At 34.4% G+C, this 26,305-nt stretch overlaps 15 protein-coding genes and 1 pseudogene across 16 annotated transcripts, besides 3 other annotated features; 8 read left to right on the top strand and 8 right to left on the bottom strand.

Annotated features, from left to right (window-relative positions):
* Positions 1-17,843: part of a mobile genetic element that runs on past the window's edge.
* Positions 1-26,305: part of a mobile genetic element that runs on past both edges of the window.
* TVAGG3_0720370 lies at positions 1,403-2,353 on the bottom strand (annotated as a pseudogene). The gene has a single exon. A coding segment is annotated over exon 1 (951 nt).
* Positions 3,949-4,422, top strand: TVAGG3_0720360 (uncharacterized protein; the record flags this gene model as incomplete). Its single annotated transcript, XM_051244101.1, has 1 exon — positions 3,949-4,422. The coding sequence occupies one exon, from the start codon at positions 3,949-3,951 to the stop codon at positions 4,420-4,422; it is 474 nt and encodes a 157-aa protein (XP_051090688.1).
* Positions 4,976-5,539, bottom strand: TVAGG3_0720350 (KilA, N-terminal/APSES-type HTH, DNA-binding family; the record flags this gene model as incomplete). Its single annotated transcript, XM_051244100.1, has 1 exon — positions 4,976-5,539. A coding segment is annotated over one exon (564 nt), but the record flags the coding sequence as incomplete, so codon positions are not given.
* Positions 6,441-7,382, bottom strand: TVAGG3_0720340 (organellar and viral DNA polymerase type B; the record flags this gene model as incomplete). The annotated part of the gene is made up of 1 exon (XM_051244099.1): positions 6,441-7,382. One exon carries the CDS (start codon positions 7,380-7,382, stop codon positions 6,441-6,443), a length of 942 nt encoding a protein of 313 aa, XP_051090686.1.
* On the bottom strand, positions 7,579-8,244 carry TVAGG3_0720330 (uncharacterized protein; the record flags this gene model as incomplete). Its single annotated transcript, XM_051244098.1, has 1 exon — positions 7,579-8,244. The coding sequence occupies one exon, from the start codon at positions 8,242-8,244 to the stop codon at positions 7,579-7,581; it is 666 nt and encodes a 221-aa protein (XP_051090685.1).
* Positions 8,481-9,032, bottom strand: TVAGG3_0720320 (integrase core domain containing protein family; the record flags this gene model as incomplete). The annotated part of the gene is made up of 1 exon (XM_051244097.1): positions 8,481-9,032. One exon carries the CDS (start codon positions 9,030-9,032, stop codon positions 8,481-8,483), a length of 552 nt encoding a protein of 183 aa, XP_051090684.1.
* Positions 9,081-9,566, bottom strand: TVAGG3_0720310 (integrase core domain containing protein family; the record flags this gene model as incomplete). The annotated part of the gene is made up of 1 exon (XM_051244096.1): positions 9,081-9,566. A coding segment is annotated over one exon (486 nt), but the record flags the coding sequence as incomplete, so codon positions are not given.
* On the bottom strand, positions 9,607-11,547 carry TVAGG3_0720300 (keratin-associated protein family; the record flags this gene model as incomplete). Its single annotated transcript, XM_051244095.1, has 1 exon — positions 9,607-11,547. The coding sequence occupies one exon, from the start codon at positions 11,545-11,547 to the stop codon at positions 9,607-9,609; it is 1,941 nt and encodes a 646-aa protein (XP_051090682.1).
* TVAGG3_0720290 (uncharacterized protein) lies at positions 13,108-13,359 on the top strand (the record flags this gene model as incomplete). The annotated part of the gene is made up of 1 exon (XM_051244094.1): positions 13,108-13,359. A coding segment is annotated over one exon (252 nt), but the record flags the coding sequence as incomplete, so codon positions are not given.
* Positions 13,624-14,238, bottom strand: TVAGG3_0720280 (uncharacterized protein; the record flags this gene model as incomplete). The annotated part of the gene is made up of 1 exon (XM_051244093.1): positions 13,624-14,238. One exon carries the CDS (start codon positions 14,236-14,238, stop codon positions 13,624-13,626), a length of 615 nt encoding a protein of 204 aa, XP_051090680.1.
* On the top strand, positions 16,680-17,207 carry TVAGG3_0720270 (protein of unknown function, DUF4107 family; the record flags this gene model as incomplete). The annotated part of the gene is made up of 1 exon (XM_001295051.1): positions 16,680-17,207. One exon carries the CDS (start codon positions 16,680-16,682, stop codon positions 17,205-17,207), a length of 528 nt encoding a protein of 175 aa, XP_001295052.1.
* Positions 17,840-18,500: a mobile genetic element.
* Positions 19,730-20,624, top strand: TVAGG3_0720240 (protein of unknown function, DUF4106 family; the record flags this gene model as incomplete). The annotated part of the gene is made up of 1 exon (XM_051244092.1): positions 19,730-20,624. A coding segment is annotated over one exon (895 nt), but the record flags the coding sequence as incomplete, so codon positions are not given.
* Positions 20,705-21,622, top strand: TVAGG3_0720230 (protein of unknown function, DUF4106 family; the record flags this gene model as incomplete). Its single annotated transcript, XM_051244091.1, has 1 exon — positions 20,705-21,622. A coding segment is annotated over one exon (918 nt), but the record flags the coding sequence as incomplete, so codon positions are not given.
* TVAGG3_0720220 (protein of unknown function, DUF4106 family) lies at positions 22,217-22,933 on the top strand (the record flags this gene model as incomplete). The annotated part of the gene is made up of 1 exon (XM_051244090.1): positions 22,217-22,933. One exon carries the CDS (start codon positions 22,217-22,219, stop codon positions 22,931-22,933), a length of 717 nt encoding a protein of 238 aa, XP_051090677.1.
* Positions 23,008-23,989, top strand: TVAGG3_0720210 (protein of unknown function, DUF4106 family; the record flags this gene model as incomplete). Its single annotated transcript, XM_051244089.1, has 1 exon — positions 23,008-23,989. A coding segment is annotated over one exon (982 nt), but the record flags the coding sequence as incomplete, so codon positions are not given.
* On the top strand, positions 25,487-26,284 carry TVAGG3_0720200 (uncharacterized protein; the record flags this gene model as incomplete). Its single annotated transcript, XM_051244088.1, has 1 exon — positions 25,487-26,284. One exon carries the CDS (start codon positions 25,487-25,489, stop codon positions 26,282-26,284), a length of 798 nt encoding a protein of 265 aa, XP_051090675.1.

The following is a 26,305-nucleotide window of genomic DNA, read 5'->3' as shown; positions in this document are numbered from 1 at the left end:
TCGCAGTATTGTAAATGACCACATGGGCTTTGCCCTTGCCGCTAGCGGCTTATTTTTATCACGAATGACCTCATTGCTGACAAAAATAAATGACCTCAGAACTTCAACTTACGAATAAAGCTTGTTTTAGTCGTTATTGAGAAGTTAAACTTTTCAGCAAAGCAAGGACTAGAAGACTTACATAAGTCAAATCCAATCTCTTGACCGTCATAAAGTGCTTTGTAAAGTTTCATTAAACTGAACTCAGAGTCTTTGTCAAATTTTCCTTGCGGAACCATTAAACCTTTATCTTCATCATAGAAACACTGAACAGAGTCAGGAAACATTTCATTAGCGGTTAAAGCAATAACATCTTGCTTCACGCCTTTCATTCTGCAGTGAAATGCAACTTCATTTAAATCATTCGTGAGTAAGTCTATGTAAGTCTTTCTTTCCACAAAATATTGACTTGTATGCTAAACTTTGTTTTCCAGGTGTGATTTCTGCAAAGTCGCTATGAAATTGACCAAGGTTTTTACCAATGAGAACTCTTCCATAACGTTTCTCAAACTCTTCAGCTAAACGAGGGATATCTTCATTGTAGAGATGCATACTGTCCGTATCGCTATAAAAGATGTCCATTCCTAAGTCCTCAGCAGTACAGAATACTTCACACATTATTCTCTTCGACATAGACAAATGTTAACACCAAGTGGACAGAAGTTAAAGTGTCTGCAAATGCTTTTCGTAGCTTGAAAATAGTTTTATCTGAACCATCCAAACCTTCGAACTTCACTATATGGTTGTAGTTTCTGATGGCATATCTTATAGCATCTTTGTCATTTACTATGGTTATTTTTGACTCAATAGGAGAAAGAATAGTTTGCCATAAATACTGTTCAGAATGAGCTTTATATTTTCTTGCAAAGGATTTCCTTCTTTCTATACTTTAACCTTAACTCAAACAACTTCTTTACTTCATCTCTTATTCTAAGATCTCTGTTTCCATCGTAATAGTATCCTTGCAACACTTCACATTTGACACCTTGATATTTTATGAGGTCTTGTAATGTTATATGGTCAACATACATTAAACAGCAAGTGTTTGAACTTCTGGGAACGTTAAGTTCTGGATTTAGTTCAGGGTCACAAACTATTAAAGGAAAGTGTCTATGTATTCCAATCTCTGTTATCTTAATGAGAACAAAGAAGCCAGACATAAACTTTTCACCAATGGGTTCCTTTTGGTCGTCATTGAATAAATGTCTCATGAGATACTCTGTGCTTAACATTTCTTCTTCATACTTTCGGTATACCTTCTAAGTATAAAGTCTTGCTATAGCTGATGGATATAATGAAACAGCGTCGAAGTCAGCAATGAGTTTCTTTTCGCTCTTTTGTTTCATGTTATCTGACAGCATACATCTTCCACCTTGAATACAGCGTGAAATAAATTCTCTTGGTTTATTTGAGAGGTCATATAAATTTCCATTCGGAAGTACACTCTGTTCTCAATAATTTGTTAGCAATTGAACAAATACTAACGTAGTCATAAACGTTTAAATCAAATTCTTTCAATATGTCATTGCGGAACTTAACAAAACCTTCTCTTAAAATTCTTGCATCTTGTTTGCAATAAAATGTGCTATACTTTCTAAGTCGAAGTGGTTTTCATCTATTCTGCAACCTTTGATGGAATCTATGTTTTTCATGAACGTATCCGCATCATGGATAAACTTACATGCTTCAGAAATGACACCAGTTCTGTTGTCATTTGCTAACAAAACACTGCTGTAGTAGTTGTATGGAAATACTTCTTTCGGTCCTGTTTGTAAGTTAAACATAGCAGGAAATAGTTTAAGCTTCTTATTTATAACACTGTAAGAGTCTTTTATAATAATTGCCCTTCCTTTATATAAGCAAGTTATTTGCATTGTTCGTGAACCTTTAATGATGGGAGTTCCTTTCACTTCTGTCATGTGTCTTAAGATGAAGTTTATATCATAACTGAGGTTATGAAAATATATTAAACTCTTGTCAGGAAGTCGTTCCAAAAATTCTGTTGCACAGTTCTGACCCCAAATGCTTTCACTCACTGAACCATCTTCACTGTCGTAACATATGTTAAAAGCTTTATGAAAGCCGTCTGTGCTACACTCAAAGTCAGCAAAGAAAACGTGCTCAGGAATGAACTTGCACTTATTTTTATTTACTTCTTTTGACTCGGCTTTCTTCTTCAGTTGTACACAATACTTTGGAGCATATGACAAGTCTTTAATGGTGCAAGGTTCTGTTTATATAAGTCAGTCGTATATGTGAAAAGTTCTCCATAAGAAATAGGTTCGAAATATTTGCACTCCCACAATGTTTTCATAACATCCCATAACGGTGTTGTTTTATCATAACGAACTACATATTATCTTCTCTCTTTGTATAAATCTTCATCTGTTTCTCAATGTTCATTCCACACAAGCTTTGAGAATTTCTATATAGTTGCGAATGAAATATGTTGTCATTGATAATCTTTCATTTAGCAGGTAGTGGTCTTCAACAAGAAGTAAGTCAATAGTTCGAACATTTCACATTCTTTTGGTATGTATCTCTTTATTTCATTATGTCTTGAGTCATTTGAAGAACCAATGGTAACATTAAATGCTATACCTGTTGCGTCAGAAATTTCTTGTACTTTACTTTGAGGAAAGTCTCTAACACGAATACTTCTCTCATGTGGTCAATAGTTTCTTCATTTACTCCAGCCTGAATGCAAGCATAAACGAAACAATTGTCTTCTGTCATAAGTGTTGCAGTTCTTTTGTTCAGTTCATTGAAGATTTGGTAGCGTTCAAGATTTATAGGTAATGTGCAAAGATACTTCCAGAACTGACCGCTTCTCTTCTTATAAAACTTCTTTTCACCATTATCTTTCCAAAAGCTTTCTATAAGTGCTGGGTTTCCTGTTTGCTTAAGAGCTTCCAAAATGGCTTTCTGGTCATTTGTCAGTGTGCTTTCATCTCTATATGGTTCTTTTTTGGTTTGCCTTTCTTTACATCTGACATCGTTAAGCCTTCATATTCTGTTAAATCATACATCTTTATTTCAGTAAGATTCTTTATGTTTGTCAAGAAGAAGTCATAGTGCATTTCAACAATACCTGCAGCATTTGCTTCTATCTCTGATATAAAGTTCTCCTTCAAGAGCTGATGTAGTAATGTTCCAATATTATTGAGGTTTAACGTAGAACATTCATACTTTCCACCAAGTTTATAACATACCATTCTCTGTTGTGAGTTTATTTTAATTTTCTCTAAGAGTCTCATGAAAACCTTACCGAAATGTTTGTGTAAGTAGTCTCTGTTTGGTTCATCTAAAGCTTCGATGTTAAAGTCAATGAGTCTATTGCCTGACTTCACATTTCTCTTCCTATTCTCTTCATCTTTCTTTAACCATCTCTCACCTTCTTTTGGTTTGTCGTCAATGGAACGAATGACATCGTTAGCTTTGCGAACTTGTTCTATAGCACTTTTAAACATCTCTCTTCTCTGTTGTTTCAGTGTGTCGTCTCTTCGTCTTGTTTCACCAACGTTTGCATTTGTTATGTCAAACATTTCTCTTCTTACTTCATGAGGTACTGAACGTCTATGATATAAGTCAATAGCAACGTCATTTAAAGGAAATGCTCTTGCATGGACTTCGTCCTCGCCGCGTTGCGGCTTTATGAACTCATGAATTCTATCATAACTTATTGCACCATTATAGTCTTTAATGAAGTCAGCGAGTGCTTTTTTGTTTGTTGCGTAATGCTTTGCAACATCTATATTAGCTTCTGTAAGAAGTTGTTTTATTTCCGAGTGTTCTAACTTAGACAACTTCCGATACATCTTTAGTAGGAAATAAAAAAAATATTTTTTGAAAAATTAGATTAGATTTTTTTTAAGTTATTTTTCAAAATAATTTAATATTTTTATTTTAATGAAACACATGCAAGATTGCAAGTTCTTTTCATACAATGCTCTCGCTACTGCCATCAAGAATGAGTTCAATAATGCTTCAAATGTTAATGTTATCCTTAACAAGAAGTTTGTGAAAGAATCTAAGTTTGGTCAGTATGTCAGACCATTAGCTATCGTCATTAACCGCAAACGTTATACTTCACAAGAGTTAGCAGTAGTTTTGAAACAAAAGAGTTTCTTCGTGAATGTCAAAGATACTCATTATACTGTCATAAAGAACTCTAACATTGACTTCTTCAGTATTGCTTTAAATCTTTCCGAACAGAAAGAATATAAGAAGGGTGAAACAAATGTGAAATATTATCCTTCATCTCTGAAGACAATAACGAACAAAGATGTTATACAGAAATTCTTACCAAAGGTTGAAGAAGCTTCTATTGACATTGACGAAGGAAGTGAAATGGTTGAAGAAATAGACCCTGAAGCTATTTAAGCAAAAATATATTTTTGGTTAGTCTTCATATCGATATTTTACAACAATTCCCCAATGTATAAACTTTTCATACGCTTTTTCATAAGCTTTATATACCTTCAGAAATTTTGCATAATCTTTAGAAGCATTTAGATATTGTTTAAATGCTTTGTATGTCTTCAGAAATTTTGCATAATCTTTTACATGTTGTTCGTTCTCTTCTTCTGTCATGAGTTCCGAATATTCTAAATTCATGTTCTTTCATATGAGATAAAATTTTATAAAAAAATAAAATTAGCTTAGATTTTTTTTATTCTTCCTCTTTGAAGTTATCGAAATATTCTGTTATTTTTTCCTTCAGTAATGTTAAGTCTTCTTTGAATGTAAGTATTGTGCAACCTTTGATGTCATAGTGTGTTTGAGGAAGAGTATTTTTGACAATTTCCTTTATTTGCTCATTCGGTGTCATTGAAATCGGTAAGTTTTCACGATAGAACCAGTTTCTGTCAGATTTATATATTTTAGCTAAGTCATAAAAGCTCTTGTTGTTTCTTCTGACTAAATGCAACATAACCATATCTTTATCTTCTTCTTTCTCCAACTCTTCAGTATATATCATATACTTATAACTCTTTTCCTTTCCTTTTGGTACCGAACGCGGTATTCTTTTCTGTATGCTTTTGTCTTTGGATTCAATGACTTCATCTTTTGCTTGAAGTTTCATTTCCATCTCTTCACGTTCTGCTTTATATAGTTCATCTAACATCATGAAAATATAACAAGCATAACGAGGTGAAGCCCACATTGCTACAGCATTTACTAAAAGTCTATGAACATAATAACCTTTCAAACCAGGAGCCAAATTCTTGCGATTTTCATACGGAATCTCTTCCCCTGGTTTTCCGAGGGAAGCAATCATATGAGGAAATTCTTCTAAAAGTTCTTTTGTCTGTTGGTTTTCAAACCAATGATATGCTTGCTTTGTAGAACGAAGAGCATTCATTATACTTTGCATTTGGTACATATCGTCTTTGACTGAACGAATGAGACGTAACTGTTTGTTATACTGTATGTACTCGTATTCTTCATTTATAGCTTCATGGACTATAACTGTTGTTGTGTTCTCTGATGTTGACATTACTGTCTTTACATACAAAATAAAAAAATTTGTTAGAAAAAATTAGCGTTATTTTTTCTGAGATAAACACTATTTCTTCACAACATTAAATTTTATCCTGTATGAAATGACTTTAAAAAGATTATTGACTGACTTCGAATACTATCTCATTGACGCACTGACAGACCCTCAAAACTGTGTTGAAAGTTCTTTAAGCTTTAAGATTGAAGGTACGACGCATTTTGTCTTCACTTACGTATTGAAAGAATATGACCGTTATCATAACGAAGTGAATCAAACACTAATAAAATTTGTAGATAAAAAATTGGTTAACAATGAATATTTTAAACGTGAAGACCCAAACACTGCTGGAGATGATGAAGAATACAGACAAGTTATTGAAAAAAATAACGCAAGATTAGATGCAATAGAAAAGAAGTTTAATGAATGTCTTACAAACACGTATGAATATCTTATGCGGTGGGAAGCCAGATGGAAATAAATTTACGTCAAATATGCAATTTATAAAATCTTATGTCGACAGGCTACGTAGCACAGTGGTCTAAGGTGGTGTTATGGAGGGGTCAGAGTCTGTGGTTCAAACTGCGACAGCGCCGTATTTTCTTATTTTCTTTGTTTGTCTTGTTTGTCGTGAATAAAAAGTGTCATAAAAGTGCTCTATCTTCCACGGGAATAAATAAAAAATTTACTTGATTTCTTCTTTATTTCTTTGTTCCCGTGGAAGAAGGGTTTTGCTGTTTTTTCTCAGCCGAAATCAATGATTTTTTCATTTTTTGAATCCTTAGCGAATGAGGAATCTTTTCTCTCGTGGAAGCTTTGACCAAAAATATAATTGAGGTGAAGAGAGGTGAAGAGGTGAGATCTCACCCGTTTTTTCACCTGTTTTTTCACCTCAGTTATTTTATAAGCGTTTTACATGAATTGTACGATGTATATTTGAAATCCTAAACAATTTCGTAGCTTCTATTTCTTCTTTTAGTACATCGAATGTTTTAACAATGCCGAAGGTTTCTTTATACTTCTTCTTGACGTCAGATAGAAGGAAATCGTCAGCAGTTGGATAGTTTTTGTTCAGAAATTCTAACATGTCCATTTTATTTTCTGCTGGTTTTTCTGCTTCTTTCTTTAAGTCTGCATAGTCGTTTCTCATTCGTTCTATCTCTTTGACGGAGTAGTTATATTTCCTCATTGCTGCTTTACATTTTGAACATTGCGGATTCATTTTTGCGTTATACATTGAAATAAAACCAGCTAGAACAACTAAGGCGTCAATGGTTTTCTTTAACTCAAAAGCTGCTGGTTTTATCTGTTCATTCCATACTTTACCTCTTCTATCTTTATCTCTTATCTGCCATACACATTTTGCAACTAATGAAACAAAGTTATCGTATGTCTTAAATTCTTCGGATTTGTAAAGGTCAGAAATATTTTTATAAACCATGTCGCAATCTTTGTCCATAACTTTATGGTTGCAATGAAAACCAAGGAATTCATAATTTACTTTACGTATGAATTTCTTAATTTCTACTGAGTCAGTTGCTTTGACTTCAATTTCGTCGAATTCAGGAATAGTTAGTTTTTGCTGCTGAATTTCAGGTAGTTTAGGCAAATGGTCGATGAGGTCCTCCATTTCATAAAGATACTGTTCATTTGTTTCATCTTTCGCACTACAGTCTAAATTACTTGTTAAAAGTTCTTGCTTTATCTTCTGGATTTCTGTTTCAAAAGTATATGAAGAAGGAATAAAGCTTTTCATCTCTACCAACATTGACGTAGGATTCATGACTAGCGAGTTTGGTGCTGTAGTTGTTTGAATTGTTGTTGTGCCGATTGTTGAAATCATATCTTTTATACAAAATAAAAAATAAATAAAAATAAAACTAACTTTATTTTTTCTATCTTAAGGAAATTCATGAAAATTCACGAGAAAGCTAAAGCAATCTGAGCCGCTAAGCGGCGAGGGTGAAAAAACAGGTGAAATCTCACCTCTTCACCTCAATTATATTTTTTGGTGAATTCAATAAAAATAAATGGTTCATTTACTCACAATATTTTTGTACAAAACAACCCCAAACTTTTAACTTCTTTTCTGCAGTTTCTAATGCTATCTTAGCGAGTTCATATTCTCTAAATTCTCTCTTTAAATCTTCTTGTTCCCATTGGTCTAGTTCGTATGGAGAATCTCTATAACCATAACATATCTCACGTTCATGTTCTAATTGTTTTTCGCACATTTTTCTAACTTCTTCTTCAAACAAATGTTTAGCATTTTCTACTGTATCTTCGAGTTCTTCTTCATCTAACTTCTCATGAACTTTCTTGTCTATGGAGTCCATAATATCTTTGACATAAAATGCATACTTTACAGAGCACCATTCAGCAACAAAATGAACGAGGTCAGGATGTATGTAAATACCTTTGAATTCATTTATAACACCCTTAGTAAGCTCATAAAATGCTTGTTTTGAGGTTGAGCCACTTTTGGCTCGACCGTATTCTTTCAACCAAAACTCAAGAATTTCCTGCATTTTAGCACTATTGAGAAATCTGTTTAAATGGTTTAACTTTCCTGCTTCTCTTGCCATCTTTGTTGCATTAATGTAACCATCCTTGTCTCTACGTAAGACTTCAATACCATTATAAGTGCCTTTTGTGAATGTTTCGCCATTAGATTTGTTCGTGAATGTTTTTGCTTCGACTGACATTTCTGTTCTTACATACCAAATAAAAAATAAATAAAAATAAAACTAACTTTATTTTTCTATCTTAAGGAAATTCATGAATTTTCATGAGGGTGAGAAAACAGGTGAGAAAACGGGTGAGATCTCACCTCTTCACCTAAAATATATTTTTGGTGTAAATTTATGACAAAAATAAATGGTACCATTAATGATATCATGACTGTTCTCATTCATGTCTGATTTACATCTAATGAAAAAGTTTAGAAGAATTTTCTTATTCTTTCTGGCTTATTTTTGTCTTTCCAGTACTCCCGCTCTAATGGTCCCAGATGTGTTGACTTTGACTCTCTCAAGTTCTTAGATGGTATAACATCTTCAACGCCTCCTTCATATCTTACTTTATAAGTGTCATCGTTTATGTTATAGCCAAGTATTTCAATAACCACTCCTCGCTTTGCTTCGTCAATGGTTTCAGCAAGTTTGCCATTACTACTTTCAACTAATTTATGTCGAGGGTAAAACGCAATAGAGTCGTCGGCAGCTTTTATAAGATATCCATTACCTTGCGTAGAGTCTACGATATAATAGTTTCTACTTAACCTTAAACGTTTCTTTGTCAACGGTTTGTCGTCAAGAACTACACGAACTTTTGTACCAGGAATGAGGGTAAATTGTGTTGAATTTCTGATATTTTGTGTTTGGCTTCGTTTCTTTTGTATATACTTTTCTTCTTGTTGTTGTGTCATTGAATTTGGTGTATGTCCTGTTGTAGAATGTGTTGAGGAATTATATACTTCGAGAAAATGTTTCATTGTTTCTTCGGTAAAGTCTCGCTCTTGGTTTAAATCTCTGAGCGTTCTTATGAAGCGGTTTATGATGCCGAGTATGTTATGGTTATGGTCTTCAGTAGTGTAGTGAGTTATGTTATGCTTAATGAGAAAATCTGTGATTTCATTGCTGAGGTATGCACTGTCTTGGTCTGATGTTAAAGTACTTGGGCTATGTTCTGCTACAAACTTTTGTAAAACTCTTAACACTTCACGAGTTCCTTTATTTTTCATTGGATATGCATATGCTTTACGAGTGTTAACATTAATGAAGATGAGGAATGGTTTATGTCCTCCTTTTCTGCTTTGAATGAGAGTGTCAAATTGGTATGCGTCAGGAGTGTTGGAGTAAATTGGTAAAAAGTAGTCGTAAGGGTTTATTTTTGTTTGATGTACAACATTTTTGTCAAAGAACCTTTTCACTTCAGCTCTGTTAGTAAATCCCCAACTCTTTGCAGCTTCATTGAACTTCTTAAATGACCTCCATGGATGTTGTTCGAATACTTCTTTCAAGCTCATTTATGTAAAGTTAAAGATTTTATTCTAGGCTCAAGCGCGTTCATTGAACGCGGTACCATGCGAATATAGTCACAAATGGTGGCATATAATCTGCACCCGAGCCTGTTGGATTTGTTGTGAAAGTGTGTGAATGATTTCCTGTGGTTCCACAGAAAATACCTGCGCTTGAATCTACTGGGTCACTTGAAATATCATATCTATGCATTCCCTGTCTATCCGAACCTGCTGCAAGATTTGTATAACCTCTTTTTGTTATTGAATGTGAATGACTACCTGTTGTGTTTGTAGTTCCTGTATGAGTGTGCGGTGGAAGGTTTGCTTCTTTAATTTTCTTCGAACCTCCTGTTTGCTTTGAAGAGTTAGCACAGTATAAGAATTTATCTACAATCTGCTTCCACGTACCAAAACCTAAAACTGTTGCTGGATTTGTTGAGTTCATTGACGTATAAATAGAGCCTATAGGATATAATGTTTGAAGTATTTCAGTCTTTAATGTTTGAAGCTCTGTTTTGTCTGCTTTCTTATCTAACATTGCTGGTAGTTCATATGCTTCAAAGTTTCTGGCATGACCTTCGATATTCCTGCAACTGTTATCTAAATTGTTAAGAGTATCTTTTACGCTTGTACTCGGATTCTCTAAAGGTGCACTTGAACCCAAATCATAGTTCAATATTATGTCGTCTGCTCTAACAGTAGTGAAGGATTTATGCGTATGTTCTTTGTCAGCTTTCTTATCTAACATTGCTGGTAGTTCATGTGTTTCAAAATTTCTGGCATGACCTTCAATGTTCATACATTTACTATTTAAGGAGTTTAGTGTATCTTTTATGCTTGTACTTGGATTCTCTAAAGGTGCACTTGAACCAAGGGTATAGTTCAATATTATGTCGTCTGCTCTAACAGTAGTGAAGGATTCATGTGTATGGTTCTTGTCGGCTTTACTGTCTAATGTAGCTTGAAGTTCATTTATATCGGAGATGTTGTGTTTATGAGATTTCAAAACTTTGTTCATTGCTTCGAGTTCAACTTTGTCAGCTTTACTTTTAATAGCATCTTCAAAAGTTATTTTTGACTTAACTCTCAAAGTAAATCTTGGTTCAACTAATACACCTTTAACAGAGAAAGTAGAGGCATAAATTTCATCGTTATAACTAAATGCTTCTAGCGCTTTACCCGCGTCATAATGTACAGTACAGCTTATGTCATAACCTTTAGCACGAATGTATTTATATCTTCTTTCATTAACATCTTCAGTGCTTATTTGTTCATCCTGTGTTAAATATCCATGGTAGTCCGTTATAATCTGTTCGTCTGAAGTTATATAATGAACGTGGTTCTTGACTTTATCACTCAGAGCTAAAAGCTCATTTTTGTCTGCTTTTTCGGCTAATTTCTCATTAACATCATTCACTTCTAATTCAACTCTTCCGCCAGAACTCTTATTATCATTAATCTTTTTCATTAATTCGGTAATTACGTCATAAAGACTATATTCTGTTTTCGGTTTTGTAAATAATGAGTCAAAATTTCTTTTCATCATTACATCGCTGACATTAATGATATCACCAATTCCTTTTTCATTTATTCTCTTCATTAATTCTGCAATAATGACGAATATATAATCTGTTAATTTATTCTCTTCATCGAGGGTTATAGAATGTTTTGAAATTGAATCATTAACTCCTCTAAATAAATCAATAACTTCAGGATACACGTTTTTAATGTCTCGAATAACCCGACCAGTATCCTGTTGTTCATGTTCTTCGTTCCCGTCGTTACGTGGTTTTATATCTCTAACCATCATCAACGCAGCCATAACCGGAGGGTTTGTTGCTATCTGTTCGAAAATCCGTCCGTTATGTACGGTATATCTAAATAATTTCTTTGTGTTTGTTAAAACATTTGAAACAAGTCTTTTAAAACCATCTACAAAATTTCCTGTTTCACCTAATGTTCTTGCAGCATTTACAAGCTCACCCATTCCCGCTTTTGACCCCAAAAACGTCCATATTGCATTTATTTCACTCTGTATAGTTGTCCATTCAGCGAAACTAACACCCGCATTCGCTAAGCTGAAAATGAAATTCAGTGGATCGAACTTAATTCCACCTTCTTTTTCAATTTCAACGAACTCACTAACATGAGATTTTAAGTATTCTTTCGTTAAAATTGTTTTCCCCGATGTTATGTCATTAACGAAACTATCACCGTCAAAAGTTAACGAATTCAATTTCGTCGTTGATGCTTTTATTTCATACACCGCTTTATCGATAGTTTTTGGCTCACCTTCTTTAGAAGCATATGAAACATTAATGAATGAATTATATGTATTCGTGAATGAGTTAAAATCAATGATTTTCATTAATGACGCCTTTAATGATTCATTTACTGTCGAATCCCTTAAAGCAATTACTGAACTGTCATTTATGAAAGGTACACTACAAACCGTCGAATTTGGATCAAATGCTGTAGTTGGTGCAGGAATATTAATGATATAAGTCATTAAATCATTAAGTGACGTAAATAATGTTGTCGTTTTTGATTTAATTTCTTTAGCATCTGTTATATATGGTAATTTTATTTCTGTAGTTTCTGAATTAAAGATATTCGCTAAAATGTTTTGTAAACTGTTTTGAACAGCTGTGTAAACCGTTGAATCCGGAACTCTTACGATTTCACCGTCCTTAATAAAAGGCATTGCACATGGTGTAGTGCTTGGGTCAAATCTTTTTGGGTTATGATTCAACATATATTCTAATGCTTCATAAACAGACCTATATACGGTTTATTATCTTTTTCAATAATTTCACCGTCCTTTATAAACGGCATAGTACATGGAGTTAAAATAGGGTCAAACTTTTCATAGTCCTTCCATGTTATGTATTTCTCAGTATTTCCATCAGTGATAACAATATATTTGTCAGTAAGTGTGAGAGAGTATTGACCAAAATATAAACGTTTAGCTCTGTCAGCTTCATACGCATATGCAGCTATACTCATATTTTAATGAGAATAAAATGTTGTTCTATTTGCAAAGTACAGACCCAAACGAATACGGACAGTAAAGCTACAAACAAACTTAGGTCTACAGAATGAGGCGCTTGCATTCAGAATGGTTGACTTCAATACTATCGCTTCATTCGTTATAACAGATGAAACAGATTTCATGGAGATTGAAATAGATGGAAAGAAGCACGAAATAAGATTTCACAATAATGTAGAATATAAGATGGAAACATTAGCTGGAGTGTTAAATGCTCTCATAAATACTACAATAAACAAGGATAACGAAGAAAACTTAATGAATGTTAAACTTATTGCAGGAGTTTTGAAGTTCAGTTATGCGAAGGAGTTTAAGATACCAAGAATGAGTCATAGAGTACAACTTCTTTTGGGTGCATACCATATGACATTTCCTTTGAAAAGTGTTGACAAAACGATTGAGATGAAATCTGTTCCATACGTATGTTATGGTAATTGTTTATACATTGAGTCTAAAATAGCTAATGTCACAGGCATTTCAGGAGTTAATAGTAAAGGTTCAGTAGAATATAAATCCTTCTGTTATGCAGTCAATTCAATGTTCATTCCAAACGTTCCTGTCATAGCAACTCATTTAGGTAAATGGGTTCGCATTAGTCCTCATAATTTGAAAGACATGCAATTCAGACTTGTTGACTTTCAAGGAGAGCCTGTAGAACTGAAGGCACCAGTGCGAATGACTGTTGAAGTTGACTTTTTAGAAAATATTAAATGCAACAGCTTACAAGAGAACTCAGAGCTAAAAATATAAAGTATGAATGTTATGTATTAGGTCATGAACTTTGGTTGTTGCTGTTTGATGAAACAAATGAATTAGTTATGTCAGTCAAGAGAACAGAAAAATATTGTGTTAGTGAAAACTGCACCAAGTCAATAAGATTAGGTTTGCATTATGAAGATGAGTTCGATACTGTTGAAGAAGTTTTGGATAGATATTACAAATTGTTAACTTGAAATTTTTTTTGACTGACGGCGCAAAGCGCCAAGATGGGCTCAAAGAGCCCTCCTGACTGCTTTAATTTACTAAAACATATTTCAAACAAAGTTTATATTCTGTTGAAAGTTTTGTATACTCGTTTGAATATTTATACTTAAACTCAACTCCTGTAGTTCCTGGTGTTTCAATGATGCGGATGTTACCTATTTTCATGAATAGTGGAGTTTGACCACAGCATTCGATTTCAGGGTCGAGATAGTCAATAACACATTGTTTCCCTGTTATTCGTGAGATAACATTTTCAAGGTCCTCCTTTGTTAGAATTATTTGGTTCTTGCTTATAAGATTTACCAAAAGCTTCTTATCGTCTTTGAGTAAAATTGTTTGGTATAACTGAAGAAGGTAATGGTCTACGCTATCTGAAGGATTTGTTTGAACATTTGTGTAAGGATTGTCGTTGGCTTCTCTTGAAAGAATTTGGTCCAGTGGTGGATACTCTAACTTAACATCTGATGTAGCGTTAGCGTTTGAAGCTGAGTTTAAATTCACCGACTTAAGTTCTGGTTCTTTTTCTTTCAAACACTCTGAACTATAGTTCTTTATGACAATATTGTTTGTCGTTCGTGAGTCAACATTTGATGTTGGTTCAATTGGAACATTAACGGCACCAGCTAAGATGGATTTGCTTCTCATTTCATATAGAATAAAAACCTTTTATATGTATGAAATGAACAATATACTCGACAAGGGTTTGAATGTAAAGCTAACGAATGAAAATATTGTTGAATTCACTGAGACAGGAGCTGTGTATAAAGATGTAGAACTACTGAACAAAAGAGCTAAGGGAAGAAGCAGGAACATGAACAAAGGGTGGAAGCCTATAAAAATTTATGTTAATGATGGCTCAGGAGGTTCAAACATAAAGTATGCAGAAAGTTATAGAGTTTATGCTCTCAAAGGTGAAAAGCCTTCATTTAAGAACAGCTATTCTAACGCATATCCTCAAAAGCTAACGGATGGGGAAGTGGATGATATGAATGACAGCAAAAATATTAACAGAAATGGCGACAGAGATGCATGGAATTTGTTTACCATCAGTCAATTGAAGGTTAAACTTTAAAACAATGTTGGTCGTTCCCATGGAATATTTTTGACTTTAATGGTATTAGTCATGATATGAATCTCAAGGTATGAACGAGGAGAGATGAGAGACTTATATGCTTCCCAAATTTCTTCAAAAGGTAATGTTATACCTGACTGTTTCCAAATGAGTTCAATATCATAACGTGAGAAACCTTGAAAGATAACGAAGTCAGTTATGAGACGTTTTATGTTTAAAGCTAAAAACCTCCATGTTTGCATAAGTATTGCTACAGTTAAATGGTAATGTCTGACTTTAGTAATGATGTTAGCTAATGGTGAGTCTGGTTTTGACACTAAACCTTTACCAGCGAAGTCGTCACAAACTAATAAAGTGTTTGATGGATATTTTTTGAAGGGGTATTTTGAAAGTTTTGATAGAATGTAGTTTGTCAGTCGTTTCATATCGTAAACTCCTGAGTACTGACGTAAGTGGTGTTTGTCAATAATTCTTTCCATCTCCTCAGAAGTCTTTTGCATTCCTGACTGTATAAATTCAACGATGGCATAATATTTCCTCTTACGTCGAATGTAACGTTGAAGAAATTCAATGAGTTCACTGTCTGGAACTTTAACGACAGAGGCTTGAACTTTTGACATAAATGTTTTCGCTGTTGAGTCCATAGAGTCTGAAGTTGCTGATATAATGATTTGGTCATAATATGAGTCATTTCCTAAACGTTCTGTTATGAGTATATGACGAATGAGGTTAAATGTCTTACCTGAACCCATCTTTCCACAATAGAAATACGCACCATTTGAACAGAACTCATAATCTTTGCTGAAAGGAAGAATAAGAGAAGAGTTAAGTTTGTCTGTAGTTTCATTCATGTCTTCATCTACGTCATGTATTAAATGCTTCATTTTATCTCCATTAAAAATGCAAGTCAGAAATATTCAGAACATAGCACCGAGTCTAACTGACAAGAGTATAAAGATATACTATGAACATGTTATGATGAAACCTACCAAAATTCAAGAAAGTCAGTATACTTATGAATATCCAAGACACTGGGTAGAGTATGTAGGAGGTGAGAAAGCTATTGAAATCAGACAGGTTCGAAGTATTCCAGCAGGAAGAACAATATTATTGAAGAACTTTAATGTTTTGAGGTATAATGATGAAACAAAGAAGCAAGATAGTTTTCCTGTTGCTGTGTATGTGAACTTAGATACAGGAGATGACATGAAAGTTTTTAATACAAAGCTTCAAACGGTAGTGAGAGAACAACTGACTGCGGAAGGACATCCATTACCTTCAGAAGTTACCATAGTATATAATTTTGGAAAACACACAAAACTCAATAGATTTTAAAAGTCATCTCTGCAAAGAAGTCAGGTTTTACATTTAATGAAGCAGATGTATATTCGAATGAAAACTTCAAAGCTATTGCATGGTTAGATAATGACGATTGCTTTAAGAAAATATTTAAATACAGTGACTCAACGATGTCAATAGATGACCTTCGTGGAATGTTACCATCGACGTTTACAGTAGAAGGTTCAGCAGGATTGCTTACAAGATTGTCAATTGGCGGTATTTGGTCTCGTGAGAACATTGTTTAAAATCCAGTATAAGTGAATTTGCTGAAGAATCTATATTATGTCTTTCAAAAACTACATGTATTCGCCGCGAAGCATTATAGTATAACAAACTTTGTCAGTAAGTTTAACATAAGACTTGTCGAACCTTCTTCAATGAAAGATGTTGTGCTACCAAAGATGGAAAGGATGGACTCATTATTGAGATGATTTTAATAGCATATTAAATGAGCTTGTTCTTGAAGGTCATTCATGATGAAATAACTGTTGTAGAAGATGTTAGCAATTGTTCAGACATTTTGAAGCGTATAGATGATATAAGAAAGAAGTTAGATAGACCGCAAAGCGGTGAGGGCGAAGCCCGTGAGAACGCTTATGTTTCATTGACTTTCTCCAGTAACGAGAACTTTTATGAGATAATATTGAAGAGAGATGATTTTAATATGGTGTAAATGGTAGCTTGGGTAGCTTTAGGCGCAATGGGAACAAAAGCATTAGCATTTGGAGCAAAAGCACTTGGAGCTTATGACGCAGTAAATAAAATGAGTGGAGGAAGGGTTTCGAAGACATTAGATGCAAATAAAGGGAAGATTGGAGGCTGGGTTGCAAAGAAGTTAAGATTAAATAAAATAGGGCTCATAAATAAAGCATCCAATTTGGTTGCGACTGAGTCAGAAAATGCTTTAGGAAAGGACGATGAGTTTGCAAAACACGCAAAAGACTTTAATGACCAGATGAAAGGTGAAACAATGCATTTAAATAGAGTCGATGGAACTAAAGAAAATGTTTCTTCTCCACCAGTAGTTCTTCCGTATGGTCCCTATGGAATGTATGGAAACCCTTACGAAAGACCATTTGACCCATTGACTGGTGGAAGTAACTGGTATCATTACGGCCGAAGAAGAAAGACAGTCAAGTTGGAGACAGACGTGAAGAAAGCAACTAAAAAGAAACCAAGGAAGAGAGTTATAAAGCAATGAATTCAACAGGGTGAAAAAAAGAGGTGAGATCTCACCACTTCACCTAAATTTATTTTTGTGCTATGTTTTCATACGTGTGAGGGTGGTGATATCATTAATTTTTAAGTTTATTTTTTATTTTACTGAAAATTTTTATTTGGATGTAAATGACAGAACAAAAGCAACTCATTCGAATTCCACAGTATAACAAACATACATTTAAACATTTATTCTTCCTTCCTGAGTATAACATGTTCTTTACACTTCATCCTAGACCAGTTGACTATACATTGACTGTGTATAAAGATTGTCATGGTAGTTTTATAAAAACTTATGATGATGAAGGTAAGTTAACAAGACTATGCATTTCAAAACTTGAGAAACTTTATGACTTCAAGTATGACTACAATAGAGTTAACATTGACGATGAAGATATAGAAGAAAATTTATGAGAACGTTTATTTTTTCATTAGTGAGTTCGTTAGCGAAGTCGTTAGTGAGGTGAAATGGTTGGTGGCTTTGTAAATATTTAAGGTTAAGTTGGTGTTGTCGTTTGTGTTGTAAAATATACGTTAGCGGTTTTGTAAAGTGTCAAATTCACATATCATGGGTAAGTATGTGCGCAGTGCCTCCGTACACGACTAACCCATACTAACTGCTTTGCTCTGAGAACTCTCATCGATTGATGAGAGTTCTCAGAGCAAAGCAGCTCCAATGTGTAAATTTGTATTAGTTCGGGTGAAAGAAGTTGTAGTGCTGGTGCGTAGTTTGACTATCAAGAAGCTCGCGATTCAAAACTCATCAAATGAAAAGTTTATAGTGGGCTTCTTGATAATATGTTAAAGGTGATGTTCTTGTTCGAGTTGTAACAAGAAGGAATACATGAGTACGTAAGCTCGGCATTCGCCGAGCGAATTAAAGATAACGGACGAATTTAATTTATTTTATTTCAAAATTTAAAATTTTAATATTTAATTATATAAATTAAAATAAACATTTTTACAAATTTTTATAAAAAAATATGTGACATATCGTTTTACCACAATTCAAAATAATTAATGTTGATAAATGTATTTAATATGTAATATTAAACATATTTTGCGCGAGAAGTGAGTTGTGGTAACTTTCGTGGATATCCATCGTTCATTTTATGGTAAAAATTCTCAATTTGTGGGAAAAGTTCTCAATTTTGTGGTAATTTTTATGTACCACAACTCAATTTGTGGTCACTTCATCTTACCACGTGGTAAGTTTTTATAAAACTCTTTATTTACCATTGATTTCTGATTTAATATCAATATCTTGAATAATCAAAAAAAAAAAAAAAAAAAAAAAAGGTAGTGGGGCTTCCAGGCACTTCGTGCCTTCTAGCCCTAAGAATTTTTCCCAAGACCCAAGAGGAGGACCGAACCCCAGCCGACCAGCCGTTGACTTTTTTGTCATGATTTCATCGTAAATGTTTTGTCAAGACTTCTTCGTAAATGTTTTGTCAAGACTTCTTCGTAAATGTTTTGTCAAGACTTCTTCGTAAATGTTTTGTCAAGACTTCTTCGTAAATGTTTTGTCAAGACTTCTTCGTAAATGTTTTGTCAAGACTTCTTCGTAAATGTTTTGTCAAGACTTCTTCATCGTAAATGTTTTGTCAAACTTCTTCGTAATGAGCGTAAATGACCAAAAATAATGTTTATGTTAGCATGTTAGATCTAACACGTTTTCTAACATGTTTTCTAACATCGTAGAAAACTCATGATTTCATCGTAAATGTTTTGTCAAGACTTCTTCGTAAATGTTTTGTCGAAACTTCTTCGTAAATGTTTTGTCATGATTTCATCGTAAATGTTTTGTCGAAACTTCTTCGTAAATGTTTTTGTCAAACTTCTTCGTAATGAGCGTAAAGGACCCAAAAATATAATTTATGTTAGAATGTTAGATCTAACATGTTTTCTAACATGTTTTCTAACATGGTCTAAAACTCTTGAATTTTCATGATTTCATCGTAAATGTTTCGACAAAACATAGACAAGAAAGTTTTGACAAAACATAGACAAGAAAGTTCATGAGAAATTAGACAAGAAAGTCTTGACAAAACATAGACAAGAAAGTCTTGACAAAACATAGACAAGAAAGTCTTGACAAAACATTTACGATGAAGTTTGACAAAGTCTCAACAAAGTCTTTACGATGAAGTTTGACAAAACATAGACAAGAAAGTTTTGACAAAACATGTACGATGAAACCTTGACAAAAACATATACGAAGAAGTCTTGACAAAACATATACGATGAAATCATGAAAATTCAAGAGTTTTAGACCATGTTAGAAAACATGTTAGAAAAGGTGTTAGATCTAACATTCTAACATAAAATATATTTTTGGGTCCTTTACACTCATTACGATGAAGTCTTGACAAAACATTTACGAAGAAGTCTTGACAAAACATTTACGATGAAATCATGACAAGATAGAATATGAGAGAGGTCCTATAAACTGGAGAAAGTGTCATATAAACATCTGTCAAAAACCGCTTTTTAACTTCACTTAAAATGCCACGTAAGCTACGTAAGAATATACGTAAGAGGAAGAGAGCATTGAAACATCCAATAGTAAGACTAACACCACAACAACAGTTGCAACAACAAATGCTGAATGACCCCACTATGTTGCAACAAATGTCAAGCAATCCTATGCTTTTAAACCGAGTTGTTGGTGCACAGAGTGGAGGTTTAAGAGCGGCACTTTTAGCGAAAATGGCAGGCTATGGTGGAGCTGCAGACGGAACAGCCTATAACCCTCAAAGTCAAATGAATTTGAGTTCACTCAAAAATCAAATAACAGATGTCAAAAAGTCAAACATAGACATACAGAAGCAAATAAGTGAAAACGAAAAGAAACTAGAATATGACAGACACACAAAGAAACTCAATGAGTTAAACGTAGAGAAAAAGAAGAAAGAAGAACAACTGAAAGAACTAAGTACAGAGGAATATGCAAAAAAAGTGTCAGAAAAAGCAACAGAAGTAGCAAAAATGGAACAAGATGTCATAAATTTGAAAAACCATACTACTCAATATAAAATACTGAAAGATGAAGAGATAAAACAAAAAGCCCTGAAGACATATATGGATAGCGATGAGTATAAAAAAGAAGTTGAAGCAAATGTAAAGGCAGAAAAACTTTTACAGTTGCAAAACCAAACCGTACAGTATGAAAACTTAGCACAAGAAAGTAAAAATAACGACGCGGCTATGCAAAAGGCAATGAAAAGCGCAGAATATATAAAAGCTAACAATGACTGGTTAGATGCCCAAGCCAACGCTAAAGCAGCCCAACTCATAGGGTCAATAAGGACAAAAATACAAGCGGATGAAGACAGTTCAAATGAAGCTTTAACGAATGCTGACTTTAAGAACGCCTTCGAAGCTCTTCATAGTAAGGTGAAACAAGTGAACGACTTCTCATCTGGAAAGAAACTGAAGTCTGAAGGTTTCGACAAAGAGTTAAGAGAAGTAGCACAAAATATGACGAAAATAACAGATGCAGCAACGAGACAGGCAGTTCAAAGTGCCTATGACGCCGTTAGAGCAACTGTTGTGAAAAGTCAAGAAAAAGAGTTACAACAGACCAAAACAGACCTAGTAAATGCTTTCTTAAAAACGAAAAGTCAGGTAGGACATTACGCTGCAGATGGAACATATGTGCCAGCTGGTGGAACTTATATACCACCAAACCCTCCAAGAGAAGCACCTGCACCAGGACTACCTAGAACATTTACATCGTCACATGGACACAGACACAGGCATGCACAACAACCAACACAACAACCAGCACAACAACCAACAGTTCAAAATCCAGCACAACAGCCACCTCCACAACCAACAGTTCAAAACCCTGCACAACAACAACCACAAACAGAACAAGGACATAAAAGAAGTAGAGAACAAGGAAACCAAGAATTCTTAAAAATGCTTAAAGAAGAGTGTGGTTTCCCAGATACTGTTGACTTTAGTGACAGATATAAAGAAGCTATTGGAAAGTTCAAGGATGGAAATACTGACCCGAACCTATTTAGCTTTATGGCTCAGCACCAAAACGGATATAATCTCAAACCTGGAAAATACAAGCTCGCTAAGGGATATGATTTAATAGCATATCATCCAAATGACATGGATGAATTTACTCCGAGATATTTGATGTCAGAGCTAAATGACAATTCAACTTTCGTCATGAAACGCGTAAAAAATAGAGACGGAACGAAAGAACAAAAGCTTATGAATGCGGATGACGTAGATAGGGAAATTGTTGAAAACGGTCTCGGAATATATGAAATGCCAGCAGATGAGGTACAAGAAACTCCACAGGAAGAAGTTCAGATACAACCAGACATGGAAGAAATAGTTCAGCAACAACAGCTAGAAGAGCCTGAAGGAAACGAACAAGTCCTTCCTTTGGAAACTAACTTCACAGAACTAGATGAAGATTTGGAACAGCCGAAAAATCTTGACCCTCAACAAGAGCATGAGGTGAATATGGAATCTTTCCAAGAGTCTAAAAAAGATTCGGCTGACATAGTAGAAGAATATCGAAAAATGTTTGCCGACATACAAAAGACTCCAACACCAGATGAAAATATTCAGCATAGAATGGAAGTACTGAAAGAAAATGTACACAAATACAACAACCCTTTTTACTTACGAGCATTTAACGTTCAATCTTCGGATGAACTCGGTGAAAATAAAAGGTTAAATTTCAAGAAAACATATAGAAATGAAACATTGTTTAAAGTTCATTCAGAACCTAACCAAGATGGAAACAAACCTACTTTTGTTTCTGCAGACGATGGAACTACAATGAGATGGGGTCATAAAGCTAACCCGGATAGGTGGTTCATAAACTTACAACCTCAATTCCAAGAAGTTGTAGACGCAATGGAAGTCAATGGTGAACGAGACATAGCTGGTATTTTAAGCGCGGCTTTAATGCCATTGAAAGATATGAAAGATGCAGATATTTTGGACCAGTATGAAATGAACATGGCTGATGGAAATATAACACCTGACGTTCTAGAACATTTATCTCAAAGAACTACACAGAACCATAAAGATGGTATATTTGGTGAAGAGTTTAGAAAGAAAGTTAGGGAGAGAGAAGGAAGAGAACCTATTGTACATGACCTTGCAAACGAAAGTTTACAAAATGTCATAAAAACTTACTTTGCAGACAATGAACCGAGAAGGGATGAATATTTAAGAAAACTCAAATGGACAGTACCAAATGAAATGTTAGTATTGAAAAACATGTTCCTTGACAAAATAAAACCAACTACAGAAATAAACGACGCAAGACTGAAAGATTGGGTAAAAGCTTTCCCATTCACAAAAGATATAGTTGGTAACATGGAAAGAAAACCAGAATGGCTACAAAAACATATATTTGGAAACGAGCTTATTCCATATGGACAGGCACTGTTTGAAGCGCTTGAACCGGAAACTCAGGAAAGAGTCATGCAAACAATACGCGAAGACTCAAATACAGACTATGACAAACTCTTTCTAGGATATAGGTTACCTGAGATGGGCGACCAGAGCCAAAAGGCAAAAAGGACATGGGAAATTTGCAACATACTAGATGAACATAATGCAAAGATGCAACAACTTCAAGCAGAGGGCAATGAAGGAAAAAGAAGAGTTAAAAACTCAGTCAGGAAGAAAGTAAAGCTTGGTCGGAGTGGGTTCTATTATGACATATAAATCCAACTATTCTATATTTTTACTCATATGAAATGTACGCCGCTCAGAATATAACGCCAACAGTTTTGGATGCTATGAATGGAAATGTTTCCGAATGGTATAACGAATGCGACAATGCCATTAGAAGGTCAGAAATAGTTCCTGGAACTTACGAATATACAACTGCTGTTTCTTATGGAAACGTAGGTGAGTTTGGAGAAGGTTCTTCAACAACAGTAGATATTGCTTGCGACAGGTTTCATATAATTTCTATTGACAACTCTTTCTTATACGTGGAACAAGACATTGAAATAAAACCTTCTGCCAAGTTGTCTGACAAGAAAGGTTGCAATGGAATTTTCTATGTCGGATACCAATATGCTCCAGAAGTTTTCATGGGATATAAGATATATTCTAACTCTGACTTAGTTCAAACAGTAACATGGGCAAACTATGAATGGTTCGCTTTGAGAAACTCAGTACAACCACAAGCTAGAGAACAAACAGACCAGTATGCAACTATTGAGAAAATAAGAAGACTTGACCCTAACGTTCCAGGAGTTTATGTTAACCTTTCTGGACAAACTGCAGCAGCAGTAACCAAAGTAAAACTGAAACTTAGAGTTCCTTTGTCATCTTTCCTCATCTTCAGGTTTTTAAGATACTTGCCAAACTGGGCAGGAAAAATTTCTATCGAACTTACTCCAAGCAAAAATAACTTAGTCATTGCACCAACACAAGACCCATTCACTCTTACAGACGTAAAGGGAGCAAATAAAACGTCATTCGCCGACTTTTGCAAAGACAAGGTTGACTTAGACTTTGGTTTCTCAAACTTCAACACTGAAGTAAACTACTACTTCAATGCTGCTGGAACTGCTTGGGACCCAGTTAAGTTCACATGCGAAAAGTTTGAATGCAAGAGAATAGAAAGCAGACTTGCAGTCTATATGTTGGACCCAGATATTTCAAATGCTTTAGCTGCCAAAATAATTGCAGTTCCACTTATGTTCCCTATACACCAAATATCTGTCAAAGACTTTGCAGGTGAAGTTGGAAACCAAAGTGCTGACCCAGGTGCAAGAACAGATATTGCTTTAACAACTGCAATGAAACATGCAGATACTATGTTTGTACTGTTCAGACGAACTATAAATGACTATTCTTGTTTCTACAACCCCGGTATTAAATATCATATAAACATAGATGGCAAATATTATCCAAGAGAGAATATTCTACAGTTGAGGATATGAGGTCATACAACTTGACATTAGATGCTATGAACTTTAACAACAATTCACAACAACCATTAACCCTGAAATGCAAAGTTCTATTATGCCATATGTGAAAGTATGGACTCATACAGGAGGTCAAAAAACTCAATATACAAATGGAGACCGTTCAAACTTTTGGCTTGGCATTCCATTTGCTGACTCAGAAGACTTTATGGGTGGTATTTCAACTGTTGGTACAGTTCAAATACAATATACTGGTGACAGAGACGGTCCAGATGAATTGAAAGCAAAGAAGTTTACAAAACCAATAGCACTTTTCACGGAAGATGCTCTTTGAAGATTCGTTCGATGAAACCTGCTGGGGCTCCTCAGATTGGTATAACGACAGCTTCCATCGAGCAGATTTTGGCAGCAGGTCAGTAAGTTGTTCTTGAACTGACTTCTCTCCGTCAAATATTGACAGTACGCCAGTCTTAACATAGTATTGTATTAAAAACTTTCCTTTAGAAATATCGGTCAGTTTTGTTGTTATATTTTTGTCAACGTCAAGAACTTTCACCATTTCAGTTATACCAACTCTCTCTGCTTTATGAAAATATTTTGGTTCAGCAAAGACTGCTATTCTATAACATTTTCCATTGTTTGTATAAAGAACTACTCTGTCAATGAACTTGTATTGTTTGTGAGTATAAACTTTGTTCTGCTTCAATTCAATAAGATATCCGAATACGTCCATCTTTTTATTCTAAGTAAAATGTCATTTCCGAAAAATAGAAGCGTGAGTGTTTCAAAAGGTTTAATGGCGGTGGCAGATGTGAAGTTAAATTCACCAACTCAAACAAACAGTCAAAGTGTTGTTGTCAATGTCAAAGAAAGAGATGTTGAAGTGGGGAAACCATACGAAGACCAAGATGGTATAACAATAGTTCCTGTAAAAGAACAACCAACATACCCTGAAGTTAGCAGAGACTTAAGTTCTGTTGCAGATATTCGAAATGACTACCAACAACTTAAAGACAAACTTAAAACTCAGGAGAAGATTTGTCAAGCTTTGGTATAATGTTAAACTTGGTTGAGCACAACCCTGTAAAAGTGAACTCATATGTCATCGCACCTCGTGAAGTTTTGAAAGAACTATTGAAACTTTTGACAGAGGCAGACGATATAAACATCAAAGAAATAGAGCCCGACATTGCTTGCTGTGGTGTTTCATATAATGTCATTGACAAGATATACGTTATGAAAGGAGGTGAAACGTTGAACTTAAAATATAGTTTCCCAGACGTCATAAAAATATTTGACGACCACAACATTTCATTAAAATTTATTTGCTAAGTAAATGGCAGAAGATATAATGGTTTATACTATTACGACTAAAAACCCTGAGTCATATAATTCTATAACAACAAACTTACAAAGTCCTCAAGGACGATATTGTAAACTAACCTTAAACACAATGACGACTAAAGCCTGTTTTGCTCTTTTGACACCAGAAGATTTTATTGTTGTGAATGGTAAAAAATACTCCTTTGAAGATACTTACTCAGATATACCACCAACAGGTTTTGTTGACTTATTTAATACTTTAAGGACGGATGTAACATGTGCTGCAACTAGAGCAGGTTTCATTATGTTTGGATGTCCGACTGAGTTTAGTATAAACGATATGAGCTATAATACAAAACTTATATCTGGTTTTTACTACCAACAGTTTCCTATAACAGGAAAAGGTGTCATACAAGGAATGTCTGTTCCATTGACTTTAAGTACACCTATTTTATATATTGTTTCAAACTTAGGTTCAAAGTGCTATTCGAATGTCGACAGAAACTATTATGACCAAAAGATACTTATGCGTATAAACAATACTTTCTCTGCTGGTTTGCCTATTGTTCATTCGAATGCAGAGTTTTCAGCTTTAGTAAACTCAAACACTTTAGCAAACATAAACTTAACCTTAGTTGACGCAAACTTTGTTCCTGTAAAACTTTTATGTCCTATGTATTTGTCAATGACGGCAGAAAGTTTCGAATTGGAAGATGCAACTGGTGAAAGTATTGTACTACAAGAACAACTTCAACAACAAATAGCTCAAGAACAACAAATGGAACAAATGCAACAACAAAGTCAAGAATAAAAAAAATATTTTTTTTATTTT

The sequence above is a fragment of the Trichomonas vaginalis genome, chromosome III, assembly GCF_026262505.1.
Source record: "Trichomonas vaginalis G3 chromosome III, whole genome shotgun sequence".
NCBI lineage: Eukaryota > Parabasalia > Trichomonadida > Trichomonadidae > Trichomonas > Trichomonas vaginalis.
Note: the sequence above shows the minus strand (reverse complement) of the source record. Positions and strands in the feature narration are given on the sequence as shown.